Below are 25,230 nucleotides of genomic sequence, written 5' to 3' on the forward strand. Positions count from 1 at the left end.
CTCAGGTTCTAATCTGTAGAGTAGATTGATCTTCTCCCAGATCCATTCTAGCTTCATAGTTCCCTAATATAGCAATTTCTACTTTGAGAGTGGTTACAAATACAGGTGACCCTGAACAATGGCAGGTGGTTTGAACTATGTAGGTCCACTTACAGGCAGATTTTTCTTCAACAAATATATTAGGAAATCTTTTGGAGGTCCGCGACAATTTGAAAAACATCATGGATGAAACTCATAGCCTAGAAATACTGACAAAATAAAAGTCATGTATATCATGAATACATAAATCATGTAGATACTAGTCTATTTTATCATTTACTGTCATAAAATCAACAGTAGGCTATTAGTAGCTAAGTTTTAGGGAGTCAAAAGTTACACATGAATTTTCAGCTGTGCCAGGGGGTGGGGGGAGTCGTCAGCACCCCTAATCCCCACATTGTCCAAGGGTCAACTGTACATGTAAAAGATTCCGGCCTGAGGATGGGCTACATTATGAGGTTGTAAAATTTTTCCATTATTTTCTTTAAATAAGTTCTGGTATGTTTGGTAAACAGGATCCTGTCACCCTATATCCGCTCTCTTCCTGGTTGAATCATTTTGTTTTTAGAGGTAAGAATCCAAAGACCAAAATGAAGTGACTGGGCTGGAAACCCATAGCAGTTTAAAATCAAGCAAAATGAGAAGCTCTCTAAGCATTCACTTTACCAATTTCAGACATAGATCTATAGTTCTTGAAACAGCCATTTTCCCACTAGTAGTAGCTCTTTTCTTCTAACTGTGGACAGAAAGTGAATGAGAAAAACTAGCAAATGATAAAATAGATGAAAATGTTGGCAAAATTTTCTATTTCATGTGGCCCATTTCCCATTTCCTACAAACCCTGCCTATGTATTTGTAACTGAAAACTCGACAGAGCTGTAGGCTAGAAATGACAAATTTCCTATAGTTTTACACCATTGTCTAGAAGAAACTGTCACACACATGTATATGTGAATAATGCCTATATAGCTGAAAATATTCCTGAGAGAAACCATGTAATGGTAATGTTTAGTTGTTGAAATTAGAATGTTTTATCAAGGATGCAACATTGTCCATTGAAAATGTCCATTCTAAATACAACTCTTAATGTAATTACAGCAATAGTTCAGTTCGTGTATTCGAGATTGTGAGCTTTTTTATGTTTGCCAGATACAGTTCTGAAATTTAGTACTTGTCTGTCTTAAGGAGATCTGCCCTGCATGCAAATCTATAACTAGACAAATATTATTTCCTTTCCCAGCTTGCTCTTGGGAGGTTTCCATATCCTCAGGTAAGATTGTTCATTACTGCCGTTTGCCACTGTGACATTCATTCCTATGTATGAAGGTGCAGGGAGCAATTGTGAACATTTGAGCCACATACAAATAAATCTGTCCTGTTAAATTGAAAAGTGGTATCTTAAAGGAGTCATTTACAAGTCTCTATTGATTTTTTATTTTTTTAAACTCCAGATTTTTTCCCTCTTTGTTAAAGGTTGAAAGCCATCCTTGTGCTCTTCCTTTGTGTGACACTGGGGCTGCGTCTCCTTCTCCGAGCCCAGTACCATGTGCTCGCACGGAGGCTGGGGGAGAGGTGCAGCCTTTTCTTGATACACTATTTGAGCTTTTGGATTCGATTACAGTTATTTGTGTTAAAGGACTGAGATGAAGGATGAAAATACCTAATCTAGGTCATTACTTTTGCTAAGCAGATAGGCCCCCAATTTTATGGGGGCGTGATTTTGAACAATACTCGTTTTTAAAATTTTGCCCCTTCTATGTACATTTCTAAGAAAAGAAACTGTCCATTATATTACCATTGCTGATGATAATCTTTATAATTTCTTTAAGATTTTTATTTGTAAGGGTGCTAGCACTTAAAATATAAACCTGTTTTGTGCTTTGGAAATGATTCCCCAGTGTGTGGGGGAAAAGTGAAATGTCTAGAGGGATGAAAAATGAGTGGTTTGACTGTTTTCCTCTGGTTGCTGCTCACTGTTTTTCTGGCATCTTGGTCTGTACAGGCCAGAGTGCCTGGAGGCATGTCTGATTTAAAGGTGGTGTTGGTCTCTGCTCTTTAAGCATCTATTAACTTGCTATTATTATGCAAATAAGTGTTGTATTACACATACTAATTTATGCATGGTTAGATTATGCAGATGCATCACAAACATGGTTATTGAATAATAGGATGGGGCTCATTCTCTCTACCATCTTTATAAACGGTTTTAAGCAAATTCTCCTGGTACCCATGTGGACATTTAAAGACTCTTCACTCACTGAAATGTCTCTTTTGTGTCCTTTTTCTTTTACAGTTAAAGCCATCAGATAAGTGGAAGAGAAATCGTCCAAGTTGTTAGGGTCAAACTATTAGTCTCATTTTTCAAATTTGTAGGCGTCTTTGTTTAAAATAATCCTTTCCTTAAAGACAAAATCTGAAATGTGATCACTTGGCTGGCATTTACTGAGGTTCTAGTGTATATACCCTTGCTGCTTAGCTCTAGGTAGCTCATCAAATTAAAATCACATTTTCAGAATTTATAGCTCATTAGAATATTCATCTTGGTAAACCCTTTATTCTGTCAGTAATTTTTAAACAATTCACTGTTTGGCCAACTTATGAGATCCCCTAAAATTTTTAAATCAAGAGGAGAGACCCTGTACAATATATATCTCTCAACAAGTCTTAGTAGAAAATTTATAAGCCACCTAATAAAAATGCCACAGATTGAGAATGTAGCTATATTCTTGAGATTCCTAATGTATAGAGTAATTAATCAGTGAGATTTGGTAGGTGGTAAGTTTTAAGAAAGGGGTTGCCATTGAGTTTGACAAATGAAGCATTTGAAGGCTCTGGTCAAATTTAGGAAGCGGCTTTGTACCTTTGTTTTCTTGAATGTTTAAGTATAAGTTTACGTGATCAGTCAAGTGGAAATTGGAAAATTCTAATGTGCCGAACTCCCTAGTTAGCAATAACTTTTATGCCAGAATCGGAGGAAAAAACTGTATACCTTATATAATTATAGAATACAGTCACCAAATTGGGTCTTTTATTTCAAATAATAGAAGCAGCCTTGATGTCATCAGACCTGTCTCCTGGATCTTTCAGCAGAAGTTGGTGTGTTTCATTGGTAGAATCAGTAATGACTTTTGGTGAAACTGGCATTTATTTTATAGGCTTTGTACTATAAGACTGAAGACTGGGAAAGGATACTTTATAAATTCCTTTCCTGCCCCTCCCTTTTGCCTTCAAAGCACATGAAAAAAAAATGTTTATTTTTATAGTATTACAGAGACTGAATTATGAAATAATACCTTCTTTTTGGCCCATATTATCTCAGTTGAACCCAATCACTCTATGAAATAGCATCCCCGCATAAACTGGGCAAACAGAATGGCTGATTTGCTCACTGTTGGACTATAGCTGCTTTGGTTCCATTGACTCCCAAGTGGAGAGACTCATAGACTTTCAGGATTAGAAAGGATCTCACACATCATCGTATCAAACCTCCCTACAGATCTCTTAGAGCAACATCCACACTCTGCTTGAGCACCTCTGGTGACAGGAAACTCACTATGCTCAAGCAGCCATAGAGTTAAAGCAATGTTCTGTTTTCCGAGCGGAGGGCTTCCTCATCTCAGTTGTCACCCACTGCCCTGGGTGTGCCTTTAGCACATAAGAGACTTTCACTTATCCTTATGATCACGTAGTTTTGCATCCCTTCTGTACCCAGGGCTGGGACAGTTACCAGGACGCTGCTGCTCTGAACTCAAAGTCAAGTCAGGGCACCAGATCTGAGCTGTCTTCGCTAATAGCTAGTTAAGAATACTGGCCTACTGAAAGGAGCTCTGGAGTAGGATGAAAAGATGAGCATTAGAACCCAGCTCTGCCACTAAGTCTCATAGGTCTTAATTCTTGCTTTGTAACTCTTTGAGGCCTGTTTCCACCTAAGATGAGGATCCTGATACCTGTCTTTCCTGTCTAATTTAATTAGAGGAAATATGCAGATCAAATGAGGTTAGGGGTGTAAAAACTGCTTGGAAAAGTACAAAGGGCCACCCCCCTGGCTGTGATGTTGGGCTGTAGCACAAAACAGAATTTCTCATCATCAGCCAAAGGTTGCAAAAGGATGTGCTCGGCCAACCACCAGCTATACCTGGAGCAGAGCGTAAAATGAGCAGAGGGGAAAGCAGGGAGAGGCCAGCTTCGACAGTGTCCTTCCGCCAGCCCAGCATCAGTGCTGCTGACAGTGTCATTAGCAGCGCCTCTCCCTGCCGGTGACGCAGCGCGTATCCAGTGGGGACGCAGATGAGGGAAGAGTGTTGGGAGGGTATTAGGGAGAGTCAGTGGCCTGGGACCAACATAAAGGTTACAGGACCAGATCTTTGTTGAGATACTCATTCTGTATGAATGTCATTGCTTTGAGGGTTGGGTTTTTATTTGGTATTTGGAAGTACTGTCTATTTTCCTTTTGGCCTGGAAGTTATACAGCCTCCATTGGCATGCAGTTTAGGACTCTATAGAAAAAAAAGGTTAGGAGCCACTATAAATGCCCATTATAGAACAACAGTGATTTCTTGGACTCATCTAGCACCTTTCCCACATCAACCCCCAGAGCCGTCCCTGTCAGCTGACTCCGGCTGTGCCTCTCTCCTGCAGGGACTGGCCTTCCTGCCTCCAGGTGAGAGGCGGGCCCCTTGCCTCAGGGGTGAACGGGTACCCTTAGGTCTAGGACTTGTAGGCAGCTAAACTGGGTGACTGCTTATGTGTACTCTGAATTTGCTTGGCTGTTTGTACCCTGCCCTTCCTCCCACTTAGCCCCACCAGGCCCTTCTCCTGGCTTGCCTTCTCTGCCCTAGAGAGGCCTCTTGCACCGATGAGAAATGCACATCGGAGGCTTGTGCCATTGTAGACGGTGACAACACCATTCCCTAGAGCCCTTTTGCTTTTCTTACCGTGTATTCAGCAGAGTGCCAGGAGGATCAGGAGGGCCCCGGAGCTCTCACTGACCCCAGTGTCACTAGATTATGGGTGCCTGTGAAGCATTTTCTGCAAGAGGATAATGACAAGTTATGTTTTTAAACATCTTGCAAACAGATAGTATCTCAATTTCTTGAACAATTTAGCTTTAATAGTAATCTGGAAAGATGTGCAGGTCTGGACAAGGACTGGAGCTATATATAGTTAATCATGTAGATCCAAATTCAGTTGACTTAAAAAACATGATGGTGGGCAATGGTTTGTTTAATGACACCATAATTTAGCAAAAATGATAAAGATTACCTGCTAAAAATTGTCACCCTTCATTCAAACTTTACAATAGTGTCCTTTATTAGGGTGATAGTAAATCCATTAAGGAGACTTCTCAGAAAATGTGCCAGCTCTGGTATTTGGAAATTCGGTCAAGATGCCACAGGAAAGTGAAGATAATACAGACAGAAATGTATTTAACGTACTTTTGCATGTGTAAAAATATTGTTCTTCATTTGGCTACAATTCCTGATCTTGGTTAATAAATTACATCAAAATGACCTGAAGTTAAAAAAAGGAAAAAAAATCTGAGCAAATAGTGCCCCTGGTATTGTAAAGCTTTGAATGTTTTCACACCCCATTAATTTATTACTTCTCTTTCTTCATCTTTAAATTTCATTTTTTTTTTCAAAAATTCCGACTCCCCGCTGCTGCAGTGATTTTCATCTTGTTGTTAATTTTCCCTGCTCCATATGGAGCTCCAGACATTTCACCTGGAGGCTGTACTAGATTTTGTTGTAGTGATCGTACTTCCGGAGGCCAAAACTGTCATTTAGGGTTCCTGGTGCATCTGTCTGCGCCAGGCTTTTCACTGGCATGGGAGAGTGTGAATAACAAATTGGATGCACCTGAGATTCAGATGATTAGTGTGTTTTGTGAATCTCCACGACTTGTAAGCAGATAGCTCTGGGGGGGTTGGGGGTAGGGCTAAACAGTGACTGTGGGTGAATCTGTACTCACACCTTACATTTAGGGCTTTGCAGGGGAAGTGCAAACATCCTAGGCAGTCTGAGTGCAGAGAGAGTAACAAATATTTCATCCTGCCTTGTCATTGATTAGAAAAGAGCCTTTAATTTCATTTCACCCCATGTTGTGATTAATTTGCATTCTTTGTCAGAAGTTAATGGAGTTTTTTATGGTTCACTCTGAAATCCTTGAAGACATCAGACTTGATCTGATGTTTATACAACCGCCAGCGGAATTTTTTCGTTTGATTGATGGCAAGCTTGATGTTATTCCAAACGGCTTTTTAAGCTGTTTTTAAGAATTATTTGAATAAAATGCAAGGAAGATATTGTTGTAACGATCAAGATTATCTGTTAAAAATCTGTTTCAAATAAAGAAGATGATAAGTAGTAAAAAGGATCAAAAACATGAGGTACAGTGAATAATGATGTTATTTGTTTAAAATATATAAAAATGGCATTCAAGTAAATTATTGCAGTATGTAGAGATTACTTTTACTGAAAAAAATATACCATCATCTGGCCAAACAGAATAAGGCTAAGGTGAAAGGAAAGTCTGGGTCTTCAGGATTAAAAACCTTTACTACCAAATTGGCTAATTCTCATTTATTCTGCCAGTTTTTGCCACCAATGTACAAAATAGAGATCTACTGTTCTTAACTCAATGAGACAAGGTCTGTCAGGCCTGTTCGCTGAACAAAATGATGACGTATTACTTGTCTCAATAAAGAGGCATTCTTAAATCCCAGTTCAAGTTAAACATAAATGGATAATAGAGAATTTTAAGTGAAAGCCATGCCTTCTTAATAGTATAACGACTGGCCTTTTTCATGAGATAGTACAGAAATGAAAATATCCTGTTGTTAAAAGCAAAGCACCCAAGTTGTTCGTGGGTAAGAGAAATGTGTGTCCACTCTCTATACACTATATATCGAAGTAAGAAGGGAGCTGTAGGTGGCGTTTGCTCAGAACCCCCTGCTACTAACCAAGCAAATGCGTTTTGATCACTGATACCATTTGTTTGATTTGGGGGTTCTGCCTTGCTTCAGCAGATTCTTGACTTGCTGTAATTGCTGCTAGTAGAACTTACTCATAGGTCAAAAAGCTACTTATCTGAGCACTTTCATTTAAAACAGATTAATTTATTTGCTGTATCTGAAAGTTTGTTCAATAATTGGGTGGTTTTAATTGAAGTTACTGCTTTCTGATCCTTGTATTAACATGATCTAAGGTCCTTTTTATTATATGCAATCCATATTATTGACCAAATATGCCATTTTCATTTAAACATAAGCAACCTGTCAAGGAGAAAATATTTTGTTTAACTTGACTTGGAAACTTGCTATTTTTATGTGTTTTTTTAATTGACAGACTGTCTTTTAAACATTCATTTATTTTGTAGTAATAAATTGTGCTCTAGATAGAGTATTTGTCTCATAATGGAGCAGAAAGCATATGCTCCTGAAACTATTTGGAAATATTAGATACTTTTCAAAAGCTAATGCTGAAATACTAGAGTTGTTACCCCTAATTTTATTCATGTTTCAAAAGCCTTTGACTATATTGTTACTAATCCTAATTTTAATAATTTAATATTGTTTTGTATTCGATGTTAAATTTAGTCATCAATATTATTACCTTATTTCTGTATTAATATAATGATCATGCCCAAACATACCTACAAAGTTTGACTCCTTTGAGAGGAGGTATTTAGAATTATCCTTTGTTGCATGAACTTTTTGAAGTTCAGAACACCAAGGATTAGTAAATTATAAGTATCGAATTTTTTGTGTGAGGTCTCTAATCAAAGAAAAAAAATGGCAGTTGGTAATTCCTCCAAACTTCAAGTACTCACCTTTAATTGTCAAGAGTGTAAAAGAGCAATATGCTTGCAATTTTTTTTCCCGAACAGATTTCTAGCCTATGTTTTTTAATTCATTGTTTTCATCCTCACTGTTTAGGATACAGACATTTAAAATATACTGATACTTCAAGCCATAATATCAGATTTTATGTTCCATAAAATGCAGAGGTGAAATTTAAATGATAAGAAGATGTTCACTCATACACATTTGCTTCTTCCCAGGAATTTGTTAATTGCCCATGTCAAATTCTTCTCCCAATATCTCTCTCATATTATCAAGAGGTCTCATAATTTTATTTGCTTAGCCTATGCTAAAGACAGGAGGTGGTTTCCTAGCATGTCTTTAAAATAAAGCAGAAATGGAAGAGAAAGAATCCCCAAAATGTGGATAGTTTAGAAATGTGGAATTTTCCATTAAAGATAAAATTGTTTGTTAATACCTCAAATGAGGTATATATGTAATTAGCCAAGGAGGCTAGTGATTCCTGCCTTTTCTGAAAGCATTAACCATATGTTGGTTTACTTTTATAGCACCTTCTAAACTACTGCATGACATACATCTCAATTCATTTCAACATGTATTTATCATTGAGCACCTACTCAGTCCTGGCCCTGTGCTAATAAGCACTGGGAGTAAAGAAATGAAGCAGATATGATCTCTAAGAGTCCAGTCTCATAGAAAGAAAAATATAAAACAAACAAATGGCCGCTGATGTAAAAGGAGCCCTGCAGGAGGTGGTAGCCTGGCCTCAAGAGGAAGAGGTCAGCTCACTTCAGGAATTCATAACGGTTTCACAGAGTAGAGGATGCTTGAGCTGAGGCTCTGATGCTAAAAGGAAGGGAAAGCATTTTCCGGGCTTTCTAGTCAAAAGGAGATTCATCTGGTAAAAGTAAAAAGGTCTACAGCCACTTGTGTGTCGCGTCCTTCTAGTACTTTAATTCCATTGGGCACCACTACTATGTTACTTTCATTTCCCTAACAGTTTAGGAATTCCCTTAGGTAGCTTTTAAAGCAACACTGGAAGGAAAGTAAGAAAGCGGAGGGAGGAGTGGGAGAGGAGACAGGCGGTGTGCCAGGATGGCACAGTGTAGCAGAGACCAGGTAATGGAATTGGGGTGAGAATTTCATGAATCCCTTTAAGATGATAGAGCCAGTCTGAGGTTGGTAATCATTACATTTTAAGATCTCACCCGAAGGTCAATCGACCCTTGCGTTTGAGGGGTTCCCTACCACCCTCTATGAATTTGACTTAGCATATCATAGGACATTTTCTAGACTGCTGGGGGTGGGGGAAGAGGAGCTATTGTGATCAAATGAGCTAATACCTAAGAGAGCACTTTGACAAATATAAGGCAATAAACAAGAATGAGGTAATATTAGTATTATTTATATTTCCAGAAAGTACTTTGGGGATTTACCTATGTAACTCTGAAAATATATGACCGTGTCTTACATCTCACACCAGGTAGGACTAAAATGAATTACTTTCCTGATCCCACAAGAGCCCTTCCTTTACAGTCTTTCTTTTTTGAGTTATAATTTATCATTCACAATCATAATATATAGTATTATATATAGAATCTAGTCATTTTTAGTTCAGTAACTGGGGACTGTGATTCTTTTGCAATGTTTAAATAACCGGTTTAGCCCAGAAATAGAATTGAAGTCTAAAGTAATCACCTTGGTGCGCAGTCCGGCTTGCAGGCAGCAAACGGCCGTCCTCTCTTCCTCTGAGCTTTGCGGCCTGGGAGGCCTTCCGCTTTCCCCCCTTTGGCTTTATCGGTGCTGTCTGCTACTTCAGGCAATCATGGAATTTCAGGATGTGAAGAGATCTTACAATTATCCATTCCAACTGTTTTATTTTATAGAAGAGGAAATGGGGGTCCATAGCCATTAAGTGACTCACTCACAATTACCAGACATTTGGCAGCAGGGTCAGACTGGTTCTAGAGGAGTGGGTGGGAGAGACAGTGAGATAAAGTTCCCAGAGACTATGAGCTCATGTGGCCATCCCCTGTTTTACATACCATCCGCTCAAGTACTGCCTCCAACTGGTGTGTCTGCAGAGATGGAAGTTACTGTCCCAGGATGCTCCATGCCTGCCGGGTAATTGCTGATGGACATGGATCCCTGGGGGGAGAGTGGTCCTCCACAGGAGTAGTAACAACAGACAGAGACATCAACTTTTATTGTGCTCCAGTGTTTTACTTAACGCTATTCATTATAGAAAAGTTGGGTAGATTTGGGGCTCGAGGCTCATTGGCATCCAAGCTAAAAAGGGGGCAGAACTGGCCAAGCTTTGTTTGAGCACAGATTACTTTCTAGACGTTTAACAGTTCTGGATTAATGCCTGGGGGGTTTGGGAATTCTTCCTCAACTAAAATGCTAATGATACTAAGAACCCAGCTTTCCTTAGTGCCAATAAAACAGACAAGCTGAGTTCATTGGACAATCAATAAATGAGTTGCCTAAAAAGAGCAAAGAGCTGATTTGATTTAGGCCTGGAGGTTGCCGGGACGCACCAGATGAATAAAGGAGCCCAGGGACGTCTAGGAGATAGGAAAGGAGGCCGTTGTCTGTGTATGCATAGAGCCAAGGTGTCATCTCCAGGGAATTGTGGGAGACTGAGAAAACCAGTCAGATTCAAGTGTGGACTCTATTATGCCATGCACCGTCATGGTCTGCAGATGGTGACTGCCGGGGGAGATGGAGGAAAAGCTTGGGAACAGAATAGTATGAGGAAAGGAACTCAGAGAAGGACAGAAAGACCACTGAGGCTAATGAAGCTTGTCTTGTTTTCTGTTCAGAAACAGGCTTCAGAGAGCACCTTCCTGGGCATGAGGAGACCTTGACTGTAGCCATAGTTCTAGTTTAGTCAAATACAGTAAACAAAGGAAAGTTCCCAGCCAGAGGCCTCCCTCTAGGCCCTGCTTTTTGGACAGCCCTATGCCTCCTTGGTAACCAGGCACTGGAAATGCGCAACGTCTCAGGGCAGAGGAGGCCAGGAGGCAGCAAATGACACACCAACACCTGACAAATCACATCACTGGCAGTGTCTGGCTTCTGCCCAGGCACACACAGAGCTAGCCTGAGTTCCGGTCCTGGCTTTTCTTGTTAGTTGTTCGACTTTCTTTTCAGACCTCAGTTTCCTCAACTGGAAAATAATGGAGGGTCATAGGTCAGTGACTCGCAGAATTATGGAAAGACGGGACATGGAGTAGGTGGGAATCTACTCCCAGACACATACACACAAGCATGCACACACAAACCTGAGGGCAGTTCTGCTTTTATCAGTGAAGTTTTTAAATGTTCCTAAGTAATACCTTGTATGAACTAAGAGTTCATTTGGTAAACAGAGTCTGAAAAATGCTAGGCTAGGTAAATTCTGTAGCCTCCTTTCATCTAATGTGAGCACTTTCCTCCTCTTTTCCACACCCTCCGCTGCCTTTTTCATCACCGTCGCCCAGGTCCTCTCTCTTGGAATTTATTGAAAACTGATTTTACCTGTATCAAAATATGAGAGGTATGAACAAAACCTCTGAAATGGAAGTCAAATTTTGTTCAGTTCATGTATGTCCATGATTCCTTTTCTTTAAATCTATTTTGGATTTCATTTATAGTCAAGCCAGTAAGACGCATGTTAATTAACATGGTGTGCCTATATTTGAATATCTTTCTAATCCCAAATGAACCGTGTATTGGAAGCAATTACACCTTATCTCAAAGTCTCAGTGGGTCAAATAATGTTGTCAAATATATTGTGGTTTAAAAAAAATGTAGTGATTTGGAGTCTCAGCCCACAAAGAAAATCTCCCTTGCAATTCCTGAAAACATCACTTTTGGAGGAGAAGCTGTCTTAGAAATCTACAGCACCCTGAATGCAGCAAATTGTATTTTACTGAAATAATCAAATGACATTTAGAGGAAGGTACAAGCCCTGTACTTAAGTCTTAGCTCTGCCACTCTGTTTCAGGGACATTAAATAAGTCATTTCATTTTGTGGACCGGCAACTGTGTATTACCCATCTTCCAAATCCTAGAATCTAGTATAGTGGTGAGAGAGTGAGTACTTGATAAACATATATGAATTGATGAATTAATGATTTAGTCTAACTTTACTATTTTACATATTGTCATAGCAGATTTTAGATCAGCAGGAACTAAGAATTAATACACATCCTTAAGCTTTAAATTACTAATTTTGTCTCCTTTGTTTTCTTCTGTGTCCATACTCCCATTCTACCTTGCCAGCATTGATACCTGGAGGACAAAAGTTTCCAAGGAGATGTAATAGTTCCAAGGAGATATATGAGGGTTCTCATGTAAGAAAAGACATGGGGTTTGTACTGTCAAAAGGTTAGAACTGGAACAGGAGGTAGAATAGATGGAAGACGTAAGCTTTCCATCACTCTGTGCATTCAGACAGAGCCCAGTCAGCAGTGGTGTAATGATGGGATTCAAGAGATTAGGGTTGGGGAGCCAGGTCAGAGCATAGAAAACCTTTAAGACCCCAAGAATCTGTGACTGCTTCTCTGTTGGGCAGGCCTCTCCTCAGCCATCAAATGAAAGACTGGTGCCATTTCTGTCTGTTGCAGGGGAGAAACATCAGGTAGGAACTTCAGATTTGTCTAGATTCTGTAATTGGTTGAATCATCCACTCATTTTGGCTCTCAAATATTCTTGTCAGCATGAAACACATAAGAGATAGAGGAGTAGGGGAAGGAATAATTCTTTTTCAGCCCAAGATTTATCTATTTCTCTGTTTCTCTCACTGAGTCAGTCATGTGACATGGTTATCAAAAATGTGACTGTACTTGTATCTCCATAAGTTTCTACTGAGTAGTGTAGTGTGCAGAACAAGGTGGTGTAAGCCAGTCTGACCAGGGTATGTGTCCAGGTGTGGGGGTTATACTCCATGAGGGGTATACACACACAGTCAGAGAAAGGTGACTACAGTGGTGGAGAATATGAAATCATGCCTGCAGCCTTTCACACAGCTTTCTAGTTCAGGTAACAGAAAACCCAACAAAATTTATTGAATTCATTGAATTGCATGGCCAAAAAGCCAAATATTCCTGGTTTTAGGTAGAACTTGATTCAACGAATCTCTTTTGACACTACTCTTAATAGGCTTCTCCCCTCAGACCAAGAATGGCTGTTGGAAATCCTGGAGCGACTTGCTTCCCGGTTTAGAAGGGAAGAGCAAGTCTCTTCCCCACAGGCAACCGGAAGCCTTGGGCATCAGTTTGATTGGACTGGTTCACTCCCTGAGCCTAGGGATGTAGACGATGTAAACTAACTAGTTTAAGCCTGAACCGCATACCCCACCCTAAAGGTAGGGGTGAAGTCATCTTCCCATGAGGCCCATGGGCTGCTTGGGAGCAGGGGACTGTTGACTGTTGTTAGAGTGTCATTACTAATAGAAGGAGAGGCTAGAGGGCAACCAATCATAGCAAATCATCACAGGGAAAAACAAGGGTTCCATTCAGAAAGAAAACATTACGGAGACTTGACAACTCTTCAGATATGTGAAGAGCTTGTCACTAGACTTAATCACTGCAGCTCCAGACCATGGGCACATCTTATAGGAAGACATATTTGGACTCAAGAAAGAACTTTTTAACAATTTAAGCTACCCAAGAGAGAATCATTGGAATCCCATCACTGGAAGTCTTTTAGCAAAGACAAGATGCCTGTCTGTCAGGAATATTACAAAGTGAATTTCTACATGGAGCAAGGAATTGGATTAGGTGAACTCTAACATTATTCTGGATTCTGTGATGCAGAGGATTTAAGCTAACAGAGAAACAAAACTAAATGAAGCAAACTCCAGAAAAACCCTTTCCGACTTGTTTGGCACATTAAAAAAACTTTTGCTACAGCAGATTTATTGACCATAACAAATGGAAAGGTCTTTCAAGCAGGCCTTTCTCAGAAAAAGCAACATTTTCCCACATACATACATGACTGATATTCTTAAACTAAAATCTGAAATAAGACCACTCTTTTTTGGAACAAAGAAAAAAGTTGGATACAGCAAATGTTTAAAGTCTTTGAAAAGAAAGTGCTTAATGAACTGGACTTAGACCTTGTACCATTAGGAAAAAGGTTAACTTTACAATTATTTTGAATTGCATTTCTAAGCCCCTGTTTCTCTCACAAAACTCAAGTCTAAATATTAAAACTTATATTTACCCAGAAGATGATTTACTCTTGCTTCTCCACACCTAAGTGGGTAGGACACGAGCTATGTCAATTTTAAATACACAAGGGATAAAAGAGTACAGACTGGCAGTCAGGTCCTTTTTTCCCTGTTCCCTGACTGGCAGACCCAGCAAATGAATAATGTTGCCCCGTACCTTGCTGCTCCAGCTGTTGTGTTTTGTGTGAAAATGCATTGTCCTTGATCCTCAGGAAGCAGAGCCAAGTGATCTAATTTATGGCTGTGATGATTTTCTATCTGGTCCCATCTGAGCTGAGCCTTCCTCTAGGCATCTTAGGGCCTTTCTGTCGTCCCCCCGCCCCCTCCCCAAGCTGTTTGTTAAAATTCAGGGATATCTAGTTTTGGCTTTTCAAAACTGGTCACTCCTAAATGCAGCGCCCCAGTTTGAGATGTGGAGCAAAGCAAGTGCCAGTGGGTGGGTCTCTAGGGGGAAAAATGGTGACTTACACCCTCCTAAGTAGCTTCTTGCTAAATCCTCTTATGACTTGTTTTTGTTTTAAATCATTTAGTTTTGTTTAAATGAGTCTTATGAGTTATTTTTTTGTCTTGGCTAATAGATATGCTAATAGACTCACAGGCCTGGTGAGAACTTGGACAGGGACAGAGGCTGAAGAACAGGAGAGAGAGAATGGCACAAGTGAATTACACTTGTTAATTTTATATTATTAGTAATAATATACATTATCCATTTATTTTGTCTCCTAACACATTCAGTATCTAAAAATATCAGTTTGTCAGAATTCCCATTTGTCATTAGCCAGAGTGAATTTTGTTCTATTCCTTTTTTTTAAACAGTCCTTTGTTCGGGAACTCTTATATTAAAGTAGTGGTACTAAACAATCTGTGTTCAGTTTGTGGTCATATGAAAATGATTTTTCTGTTCTCTCATCAAAGGACTTTTGAGATTTGGGCACTTTGTCTTTGCAAATTGTAATGAATTGGAGGTATATGCCCCGAAGTTTTAGCACCCAGCACAGTGCCAGATAAAATTAGATTGAATGCCAGAACCAGTTCTCCCTTGGATAGAAAAAAATATCACAGGACCTGAATGGGAAGCTCTGCCTTGGAGGCATCTTGGGGCTCCTCTAGCTCATCCTTTCTCTTTGTAGACAAGAACCCTGAGCCCAGTGGAGGAAGGGAGCTTCTGAGGCCATGGGAATCTGACCAGAATTCCAGGGGTCTTTCTGACTCAAAAGTTTATGTATCTTCTCCACACCAGACAGCCTGCTGAGTCAGCAGTCAATTCTAGGCCAAGTTCTCTCTACGACCTTGGGAATTGCTCCGCTCTAAGCCTCTGTTACCCCAACAGCAAAATGAGCAAATTGCAGTAGATCATCTCTGAGGTCTCTTCCATTTAAAAAATTCTTTGGGTCATTGTTCTTCATTTAGAATATGAAAGTCTCCGTTTACCATAATTCCTGTCTATATTGAGCCAGGATTATAGCTTAATTCATCTGATTCGAAAAGAGAGTCTTTGCAAGTAGCTACAGTTCCTAAAATTTGAATTTTTAAAAAAGAATAAGAGTTCAACATTGAAAGATAGAATGTGATGCCAGTTATAGCATGTACATGTACACACAGAAAGCAGCACAAAAACTGGATATTCTTTAAAAATTCCAACCATGTGATTTAGTTGTTGATTTAGCTGTAGATTTCTTTTTTCTATTTAAGAGAAAATAACACAAGCTGGAAAAGCAGTAAATATGTAAAGAGAAAATTTGTCAACTGCGATTGGAAGATCTGACCTAGGCCACACATAAATCTCTCAGACAAGAGCTAGAGGGCAAGCCATAATTTCAGAGAGTAAAAGAGAAAATGAAAGCAATAGTTGGTGTCTTCTCTAAGTTACATAGGTGGATTCACTTTAGTTTTCTGATTGCTTCTGAATATAATGTAAAAGGGCTGGTAACAAAGTCTGTTTTACCCCCATAGGTAAAAAGTATCTCTGCAGAGATAGAGGCATAATGTGAGACTTCCAGAGCTGCTTTTCATCCCCAGAGGCCTTACCTAAATAGCTGAGGCCCCACAAGCAAACTTTTTCAGCGGCAGCGTCCTTTCCAGGATCGTTTTCCAAAGTCCTAAGTCATGTTAAGGATCTTTCCTAATGGCCAACTGTGTGGTGCTTGCAAGGAAAGTCATGGTAACTGTGACTGCAGTAATACCCCAAGACCTAACTGGCACTTAGGCCTGCCTGTTAGGAAGTTACTCTTTCCCCTATAAACGTGGAAGGATCTGTCTGGCTTCAGAATGAAGCAGTTACTGTCTGTTAGTGTGGCTTAAAGTCTTGTGTCCAAGAGCTGGTGAAAGAAAAAAAGCTGTGCCCAGAAGAGGGAAGAGGTTCACCTAATTAGTATATCAAATGCTGCCAGTTCTAGAGACTGGTTAGCAAAATCTATGACTGGAACAATTATTGTTCCGTTATCGTCCCAAAGTACTAGTTAAATACAGAAAACTCAACATAAGCAAAATGTACAAGCAGGAATGTGGACTTGGACAAGTTAGTTATAAACAGCATTTCATATGTTGTGAGACGCAGGCAATATATCAACCCTAACAATATTATTGTGTTCCTCTGAACTCTCCTCTCACAGCTAAGCATTTGGAAGGCAGACCCAGAATAAAGAAAGGCATTCACGAAGCTAACATTTTATATCGAGTACCCTTAGTACCACTTCTAATGTGCTATAAAACCAGGGGCTTCACTTTTTCATGAACTGTGTGCAAAAGCAGAGGCAATGACTAGAGGTTGACTTTGTTTGGGTCTGGTTTTATGGTGGCTACAGCTGTACAGTAATGTGATCTTGAAAAAGGTAAACAACAAAGAGTTTAGCAGTGAAAAATATGCCTAATATAAATACAGTCGAGTACATGGCAGTTCAGAATTTGAAAAATATGACTGTGGTATTAAATTTTCTAGTGGAATTAACAGAAGAACAGAATATAGCCTTTAAGGCAATATATCTGAGACAGAGAAAGGAGAGAATACATCTAATTCCATTCTCTGTGTGGCATTTGTATAAAAAGAAGCACAGTAGCTTTATTTAATTGAGAAAATGAATCAATTACAATGATGTTGCATCATCAAATTCTTGTGAAATAGAAGATATAAGTCACCACATTGTCTAACAGCGTTAAAAAGTAATTGAGTATCTTAAGCATTTTGAATCAATTTCAGGTACTGGCAATGCTACCTTAATTCAAAATTTATGAAGATGATTTCATATAATATGTTGCTATCAAAACTGTGTAATAAAACCTGGCAACAGTGTCTCCCTTTAAAAACCTGGGCAGAACAGTAGAGTTATAAGATCATAAAAAAGACTTTGATATTGGCTGTTTCTCCCTTTCTTGTAGTAAAGAGCAAGCATTAAAATCATAAAACTTTAACTTGTCTTAAACCATGCTTTTAACCCATAGAATAGGGCAAAGTGGAGACCTTCTCTACCACCTCAGTTTACAAGGAAATTTTCTCCCCTCAGTTCATCTGGTTCACACAACTCATATGTAACTGGGAACCGTGTCTCACTGCCCATTCCTGAATTCATTTTTGAAACATCTCACTTAGAATGTTTGCTGCGTGTTCTCCTTAGAGAATTCTGTAATCCCCCCCCCGACTGTTGGCAATTGGTGAAACCATTCTCTTCGGTGTCAAAAATGGATTTATAATTCTTTGTTCATTACAAGTAACACTCCTGTCGAAGTAGAGATATCTTACTAAGAAGTGGGGGTGGGGTGTCGTATCCGTGTATATTTAATAAAAGCAAACACCAAAGGTATCTCATGTAAGAGAAGTTACCTGGGCTTCTCAAGATGTTTTTAAAGGTTGTATGGCCTGCTACTGAGATCCTTAACCACTCCAAGGTGGTCGTGAATAGCTCTTTCTTCCTTTTTAATGTAAATCTTTACCAGCAGAACCTCATGCAGAGGCACTAGAGAAATAAGAGCAGTAATTCAGGACGACATTAAGTAAGAACTCTCAAAGGAGACTACAAGCCAGTCAACCTGGGACAGAGGTTTCCCAGAGCGGTGACTGGGGCAGGGGTGATAAGACTAGAGCAGGGCTGAGTGGGTGCCATGTCCAGCTAAGATAATAAATGGGAAACAGCTCTTCTTAGAACACTCACGTACCAGGTGAAAGGGTCTGCTGACAAGCCGTAACGATGCAAAAGAAATGCAAAAAAACATAGCTTCTGCCCTTGTGAAGCTTACAGTCCAGTTGAGAAGACCCCACCTGCCAAAATGGATAATGTGTCCACTTTACCATGCTAAATATAAATATATGCAGATGAAGTTTGTGTTTAAGTAATGCTGCCAGTGTAGGCAGATGTAATGCAGATGCGATGCTGGAGAGAAAGGGGCACGGAAGAAGCCCCAGCACACCACCGCCTGCTCCCGCGGCTCTGGGCCTGCTGCATCTTCTGGAGGCCCAGTTTTCCCATCAGAAAACAGAGATGATCATCCCTGTGGTGGTTGTGCAGATCAAATATGTGTGAAAGAACTTTTAAAAGCACCATTAAAAACATATAACTGTGACTGTCCAGCTGGTTGGAGCTCTGTTATCCCAGCAAACAACTGACCTGTCGAGAGTTGCATTTGGTTCCTGAAATTTTCCTTAGGAAATTTAGTACCTGGGACTCCATTTTCATTGAGTTTATAACAATTGCAGTTATTGGGGGTGGGGGGGCATTGGTTTATATACTTTATTATATATATGTATGTATAATAAATGTATGTTAATTACAGTACTTTAATTACTAAGTGGTTGTGTTACTAATTTGGGATCACATATTAGTAACTTTCCAAAAGGTATGGTTTATTGTGTTAGATGGATGTAGCCTGCCTTCAAAATGTTGGTCAGGAATAGGCATTCTGACTTGACTCTGCTTGTATTCCCTGAAAAACAGTATAAAAGTTGCATTAATTTGATTTTCCCAGAGAGCATTGCTGCCCTGGAAACAGGCTGAAGGAACTTTGAAAAAGGTGGAGCCTTCACCCCACTCCTGAGTGAGAGGCAAATACTTCAACCACATAATTAAAGTTTTCTTCACAAAATAGGGGATTGTGAGCAGACGCTGGCAGGAATCCAAAATTCTAATTTCTGACTATGATTTAATTTCAATTTTAAATAAATCGGTTTTTAATTTAAAAAGAGTGAGCTTCATAACATTAGCAATGATTGCAACATTAAGCCCAGTGTTCACAATCTAGCAATATAAAACATTATTTATATCTGAATCGTAAACAGCCTTTTGAAATGGATTATGGTTTTTCTCCCTATTCTAATACAACCTGGAGGGTACTAAAAAGTGTTGTGTGAAATTAACATTCTGCTGACTTTCGCCTATAAATGAGAAGCGAGCTATTAACATTTGTGTATTTTCATTATGTAAATTGTGTTAACACATGCCCACAAATTGCCACCAGCAATGCAATAATTTTCTCTCAGTGATCATAATGTGTCCAAGTGAGTCATTTTGATTATGACATGCTAATTACATATTGCCTTTTTTCAGATTCAGAAAAACCAGGGATCTTTAATGGTAAGCTTTATGAGTTCAGAAAAAAATTCACTTTTCTTTTTCCTGATGGCTGCTTCCTTTGCATGCTTGAATGCCTTGTTTTAAACTTAGCAAATTGCATTTTGAAGAAAATGCAAACCTTTAACTGCCTGTATTAGATTAGGTACCATTAGAAATAATAGAACATCCTGAGCATCAATGTTTTTATAAGAGTTTGCTGTTGTTGATTAATCTTGCTATATTTTATTGCATTAATGATTTTTTCTTTCCACTCCACTGTAAAGATATTGCATAGAGGCTAATACTTTTTCCTCTCTTCTTTCCCGTTGCAGCCTCTCCAGCTTCTGCAGTGCATTGTTGATGAGGTGAGGCATCGTCTTATGTGCTTTCACTCCTAAAGTCATTCCTAATGGTGTGGAAAGCTTATATTTTGTTTCCTAATGAAGCACAATGCCCAACATCCTCAGAGCAAGTTGTGTGGTTTGGCTCTGAGCTGTGTTACGTGAACTGGCCTTGTCCTGAATCCTGCTCTTCTGAATCTGGCCAGGAATCCCTGCCAAAACAGACTGCCCCACAGGCTGGTCCTTAAGGGATATCAGAAAGCCTAAAGACAAAACATGATAATACTAATTCACCCTCTCCCTGGCCAGATGGGGATGGAGCTGGAAATTAAAGCAGTGTCATTTTTTTTCCATAACATATTTAAAGTCATTCAGTAGACAGGGGTCAGAGTTGAAAGCAGATACGAGCTGGATAAAATTTGTCTTCTTTGCTTTATGTACCCAAAGCATATCAGGATGATAAAAATGTTCAAAAGCTCTAGGTCAGCAGTTCAGCTTTAATTCTCTAATTAGGCATTTTCCCCAGAATATACTCCTAACTTCTGCTTTTTACTGGAATTCTTACATTTTAAGTCATCCTACCTCTGACCATCCTTATCCATCAAGTACCACTGTCCCTTTGCCTTCATGGAGTTAATCTACCTGCATTTCTTTTTCAGTCAACTTTTTCCACTTCTTTTTCTGACTTTAAAGTCTTTTTGCTGTAAATTAGCACACCACAGGCTTATAGTACACTAGGCTCTCAATTAAGAAATGACATTTTTTAAAAACTGAGTTTTTCTGGACTTGGGCTTGCCTACTAAGAATGCTTATTTTTTAACCTTTACTTTTACAATATTTAAAACACTTGTAATGAAGATGATAAATGATTCAGACAGGAAAGTGTGAAAGAAAACGAATCATAATTCATAATTATTCCTCTCAATTAAATATCTGTATAACCAGTTATGAGATTTGGGGGAAAAAATAAAGATCCTCCTAGGAAAACACACACACATATCACAGTAATGCTAAGAATGGGGCTCTTGCATCCTTAATGGTTGCACCAGTCAGTCCATATATCCCCTGCAAGCCATAAACCATGTTAGTGCAAAAATGAAGCCATCGTCCTGAAATAAATGGAGGCCCCATTATCTCCAATATCAGACATGGCTCCTGGATCTAATAGCTCATCGATATCTTCTGTCATCCTAGATTCCAGAAACATCCTATCCCCATCAGAAGCCTCCCAATTAAACTGATTTTCCTGAGATCCCCCTCCAGGATTGCTTAGGGAAGTGCCCAAGGACACTTGGCCTACCCAGTCAAAGGCACAGCCTGCCTGACCGCCTGGCCTTTCCTTCTCTTGGTCTGCCAGGCTCCTGGACCTCAGAACATTCAGGTACAGATCCTCCTCACCAATAACATATGTATTGCTGGAGAGCCAGTTTGAAGGTTTTCTGGATCAAGTAGATATTTTCATTATTATTTCAACAGCTGTGATTGCTGTTAGAGTTAAAATATTTTACTTGTTTGATTTGGGCATAATCCTGAGACTTGAAATTATCATAGGGATTCATATCCCTGTTTGTGCACCAAAAAAAAAAAAAATAATAAGAAATTATCATAGAGAGATGTTCTAAGAAGGAAAGATCTGTGTGATGAAGGACAATGGCATGTAACTTAAATGGTATGTTCTTCTTCCTAGCATTTTTTCCTCAGTTGAGAGAATAATGTAACTTAGACACCCATTCCCACTTACTCTAAAAACATATTAAATACCTTCTTTATGGAAACAGGAATTCACTTGTCTTTACTAAAACAAACATAAGTTAATCTTGGAACTGAGCTGATGTTCAATAATACGTATTAGGAAAGAATTAGCCAGATGACCTACCTTAGGCAAGGTGCATCAGAGCTTCTAAGAAAGAAAGGGTCAGTGGGGTCCCTTAATTGGTGCTTTTCCTGTGTTTGTCAGAGTTCCTCAAAGGGTGGTCTGAGTAGTAACTGCATCAGGATTACCTAAGGCTTTGGTTAAAAACCAGATTCTGGGATCCAGCTAATTGCATTAGACTTTCTAGGGGCAGAGCCCAGGAATCTACATTTTCCTAGCTTCCCAGGTAACTCTTTACACATGAAAGTTTGAGAACCTCTTTTCTAATGGCTTTTTAGGGCTATGACTTCCTTTTTAGATCCCAGAGGGCAATTAACTGTCTTTATTTGCATCTGACTTTTAGGGCTTCTCTTCCTGAGTGACTATAACCAGCCAGGATTTGAGCCATATTATCCCTTAGGCAAGGAATATATCCCATTGTGAAATGAATCTCCAATAATAGTATGCACTGTTCCTGTCAGAGAAATGTCAAATCAAGAAGTACTACCCTTAAGGGAGAGTAATTCAAACAGGATGGATGGATTTGGACTCATGCATAAAACAGCTAAGCAAAGCCCAGGGTAACATACTTCATTATGTGGCTGCCACTTGACCTTCTGGCATGGCCTGGCAAAGAGTGAAGAAGTAATTAAACAAGACCAAGTGGGCAGGAGCCAGGTCTAGAGTGGCCAGACGTGAACGTGTGAACCAGTCTGGGAGTCAGGAGGTGGAATCATGGGGTACAGCCAGAGTCAGCCACCAGATTTCCAAATAGAAGACACCAGAAGTTAAAGAGAGGACTAAGAATCATGAACATGAAACTTGGACCACAGATCAGGAACTGGAAGGGTAGCCAAGGTAACAGGAGAATCATACTCCAAGCAGAAATCTGGGCATTCTAGATTAATTTTGGTAGGGGGAGTTTATCTGGTTTGGAGCTGGCTAACTCAGGATATGAATGATCATTTAAAGATACCATCTGATGCCTCAGAATTACTTCTCTCTGAACTTCTTACTTTAAAACTCTTACGTAATCAGGCCCCGTCCAGGTCCCTGAATACCTGAGTTACCAAGTACTTTGATTCATTGTAAGTAATGGGTGTCTATGCCATAATGCCTCAGCCACCTGATATCTTCCGGGAATAAGATGGCCCTGTTGTCTAGATAACTGAGAATTATTGCTTTGAGTTCTGACATCAATGTGAAATGTGCATTTTTAGAAAGAAATGTTCCTTAAATGTATTTGGTCTTGCCAGCCTGTTGACAAACTATAGTGAATATCATTTAACCTTTTCTTGATGACTCAGGTCCTGGTTTTCAACATGGTACTGAACCAAAATTTGATGTATTAATGCCTTGTAGGGCTACAAAATTGTTCTTTGGCTGAATTTTACCAACCCTTTTGCCTGTGGTTTGGCCTTCGCACTCGGTGATACGCTTGGGTTCCTAGAGGCTATCACGCCATTGCTTCCAGGCTAAATAGCCTGACGTGGCTGTACTCTTCTGCTTGTTGCTTTCCTGTGTTCGCTTCTGTGATCACCTCCGGTTTCTTTAGTCACTCTTCATTCTTGTCAGTGATCTGACCATCTGTCTTCAGTCTTTGTATTCATGATTGTGACCCTAAAAAACTAAAAATAAAACTAAGAGATATCAAATAAAATTAAATAGCCAAGTGGTATGTGTAAGGCCAAACAAGCTCATCTAAGGGGAGAGAGAGGCTTGTACCCCCCTCTTTAATGAAGTAAAATGGGTGGGCTTATGTTCATTCATTCAGTGGATAGTTGTCAAAAGGTCCCACTATGTATGCCTGCCCAAGTTGAATAGGCCATGGGCAGGACAGGCCCCAGGCCTACAGAGTATTGGGCTTCTAGGCAAGGCACTCAGGCCAACTGCAGACCAAGTCTGTGAGGGGAGAAAAGCAGGAACACAGTCCCACATCCTGAGCCAGTACAATGTGCTGGGACTCAAGAAGCTACATAGCCATCTAGCACTCTCCCCAAGGCCTAGGCTTCCAACTTGGCTGGCAGCTAAGGGCTGGCCACAGTGGTGGTATGGCAAATGGAAATAAACAGTGATGTCTGCATCACCAAATCCATGGCTGGCTGGAATCAACTAATAAAAGCCATCAGTGGCTTGAGGTGCTGGGAATTGCAAAGATTAAATGGGGATCTCACCTTGAGACTGCCCCCAGGTAGTCCACAGCTTTGGAAAAGATATGGACACGGAAATGAATAATTATAGTTCAGTGTAGGGTGCATACTACAGAACCCAGAGACAGGAGGAGGTTTTGTTCTGGGGGTAGATTAGGAAAGCCTCCCCCACCTGTGAGAGGTGACATTTAAGCTGAAAGGATGAGGAGGAGTTTCCCAGGTCAAGAAGGGAAAAAAGTAAATATCCGACTGAAGGGCTTGCATCTTTCATGTGAATCATTTTTAGTTCGCAGATGTGTTTCAGAATGTTTAGGTTGTCTAAACTATGACAACCAGAAAAATGTATTATTACTCTTTGTATATATAAGTTTCAAACATATCACAGCTAAAAATAAATTCCTATCTAACATCTGTAAGTGCTCAGCAGGACAATCAGCAAATCCCTGATTTATACTTCTGTTTACTTATTCATTATACTAGTAAAAAGTGAATTTATTTGAGTCATGTTTTATGCCTGATCACAAGTATCTTCTACATGAAAGTGTTGATTTCTTAGTAAGAACTACAAGATTCGCAAAATACCAGAATTTATATTCTGAAATATAAGTGCAAACTTTCAGTGTTCAGTAGTGGCCTACAATTGGGCCAGGTATGAAGACAAACAATGGGCTTGATTTTAAGATACTAGCTGAATAGTTCTGAGATACATTGATCATACTTTCCTGCTGTGGATAGAAAGGTAAAAGGATTTGGTCTTAGGAATAGCATGACATAGCACTCTATGTAGAACATCTGGGTGGGTCTGATGGAGAGTTTATCTCTTCTGCTTATTCTAAAAGACTTCCTGAAGAAGATGAGCATAGGCAGGGTTTTGCTAGAGGACAGTGGTGTATTCAGAGTATGGAAATCAAATGGACAGCTTGGCCAAGGAACCAAGGTGTAGAAAACAGAAGTAATGAATAACAGAAGGAAATTTGGAAAAGTCAGAAACATGTGAAAACAATGTATGCCAGTGGGACAAAGAAGAAATCACAAGGGAAATTAGAAAATACTTTAGATGAGAAAAATGAAAACACAGCATACCAAAACTTACAAAATGCAGCAGATGCAGTGCTCAGAGAGAAATTTTTAGCTATAAATGCCTGCATTTAAAAGGAAGAAAGATCTCAAATCAATAACCTCATCTTCTACCTTAAGAAACTAGAAAGAGAAGAATGAACCATACTCAATGCAAGCAGGAGGGAGGAATTAATAAGAGTGGAAATA

General features: G+C 39.5%; 1 protein-coding gene across 14 annotated transcripts in view; it reads left to right on the forward strand.

The window, feature by feature from the left end:
• Nucleotides 1-25,230, forward strand: part of MAP2K5 (mitogen-activated protein kinase kinase 5) — a 257,633-nt gene that overhangs the window by 176,746 nt on the left and 55,657 nt on the right. For 3 of the 14 annotated variants that reach the window (XM_036932271.2, XM_036932260.2, XM_036932261.2), the window contains 4 exons: nucleotides 1,280-1,309; nucleotides 12,423-12,488; nucleotides 19,616-19,642; nucleotides 19,954-19,986. In XM_036932271.2, the coding sequence (XP_036788166.1) occupies nucleotides 1,280-1,309; nucleotides 12,423-12,488; nucleotides 19,616-19,642; nucleotides 19,954-19,986 (156 nt within the window). The remainder of the gene's footprint in view (nucleotides 1-1,279; nucleotides 1,310-12,422; nucleotides 12,489-19,615; nucleotides 19,643-19,953; nucleotides 19,987-25,230) is intronic. The other 11 variants (XM_036932272.2, XM_036932262.2, XM_036932267.2 and 8 more) reach the window with 4 other exon arrangements.

This window comes from Manis pentadactyla, chromosome 11 (genome assembly GCF_030020395.1).
Source record: "Manis pentadactyla isolate mManPen7 chromosome 11, mManPen7.hap1, whole genome shotgun sequence".
Lineage (NCBI taxonomy): Eukaryota > Metazoa > Chordata > Mammalia > Pholidota > Manidae > Manis > Manis pentadactyla.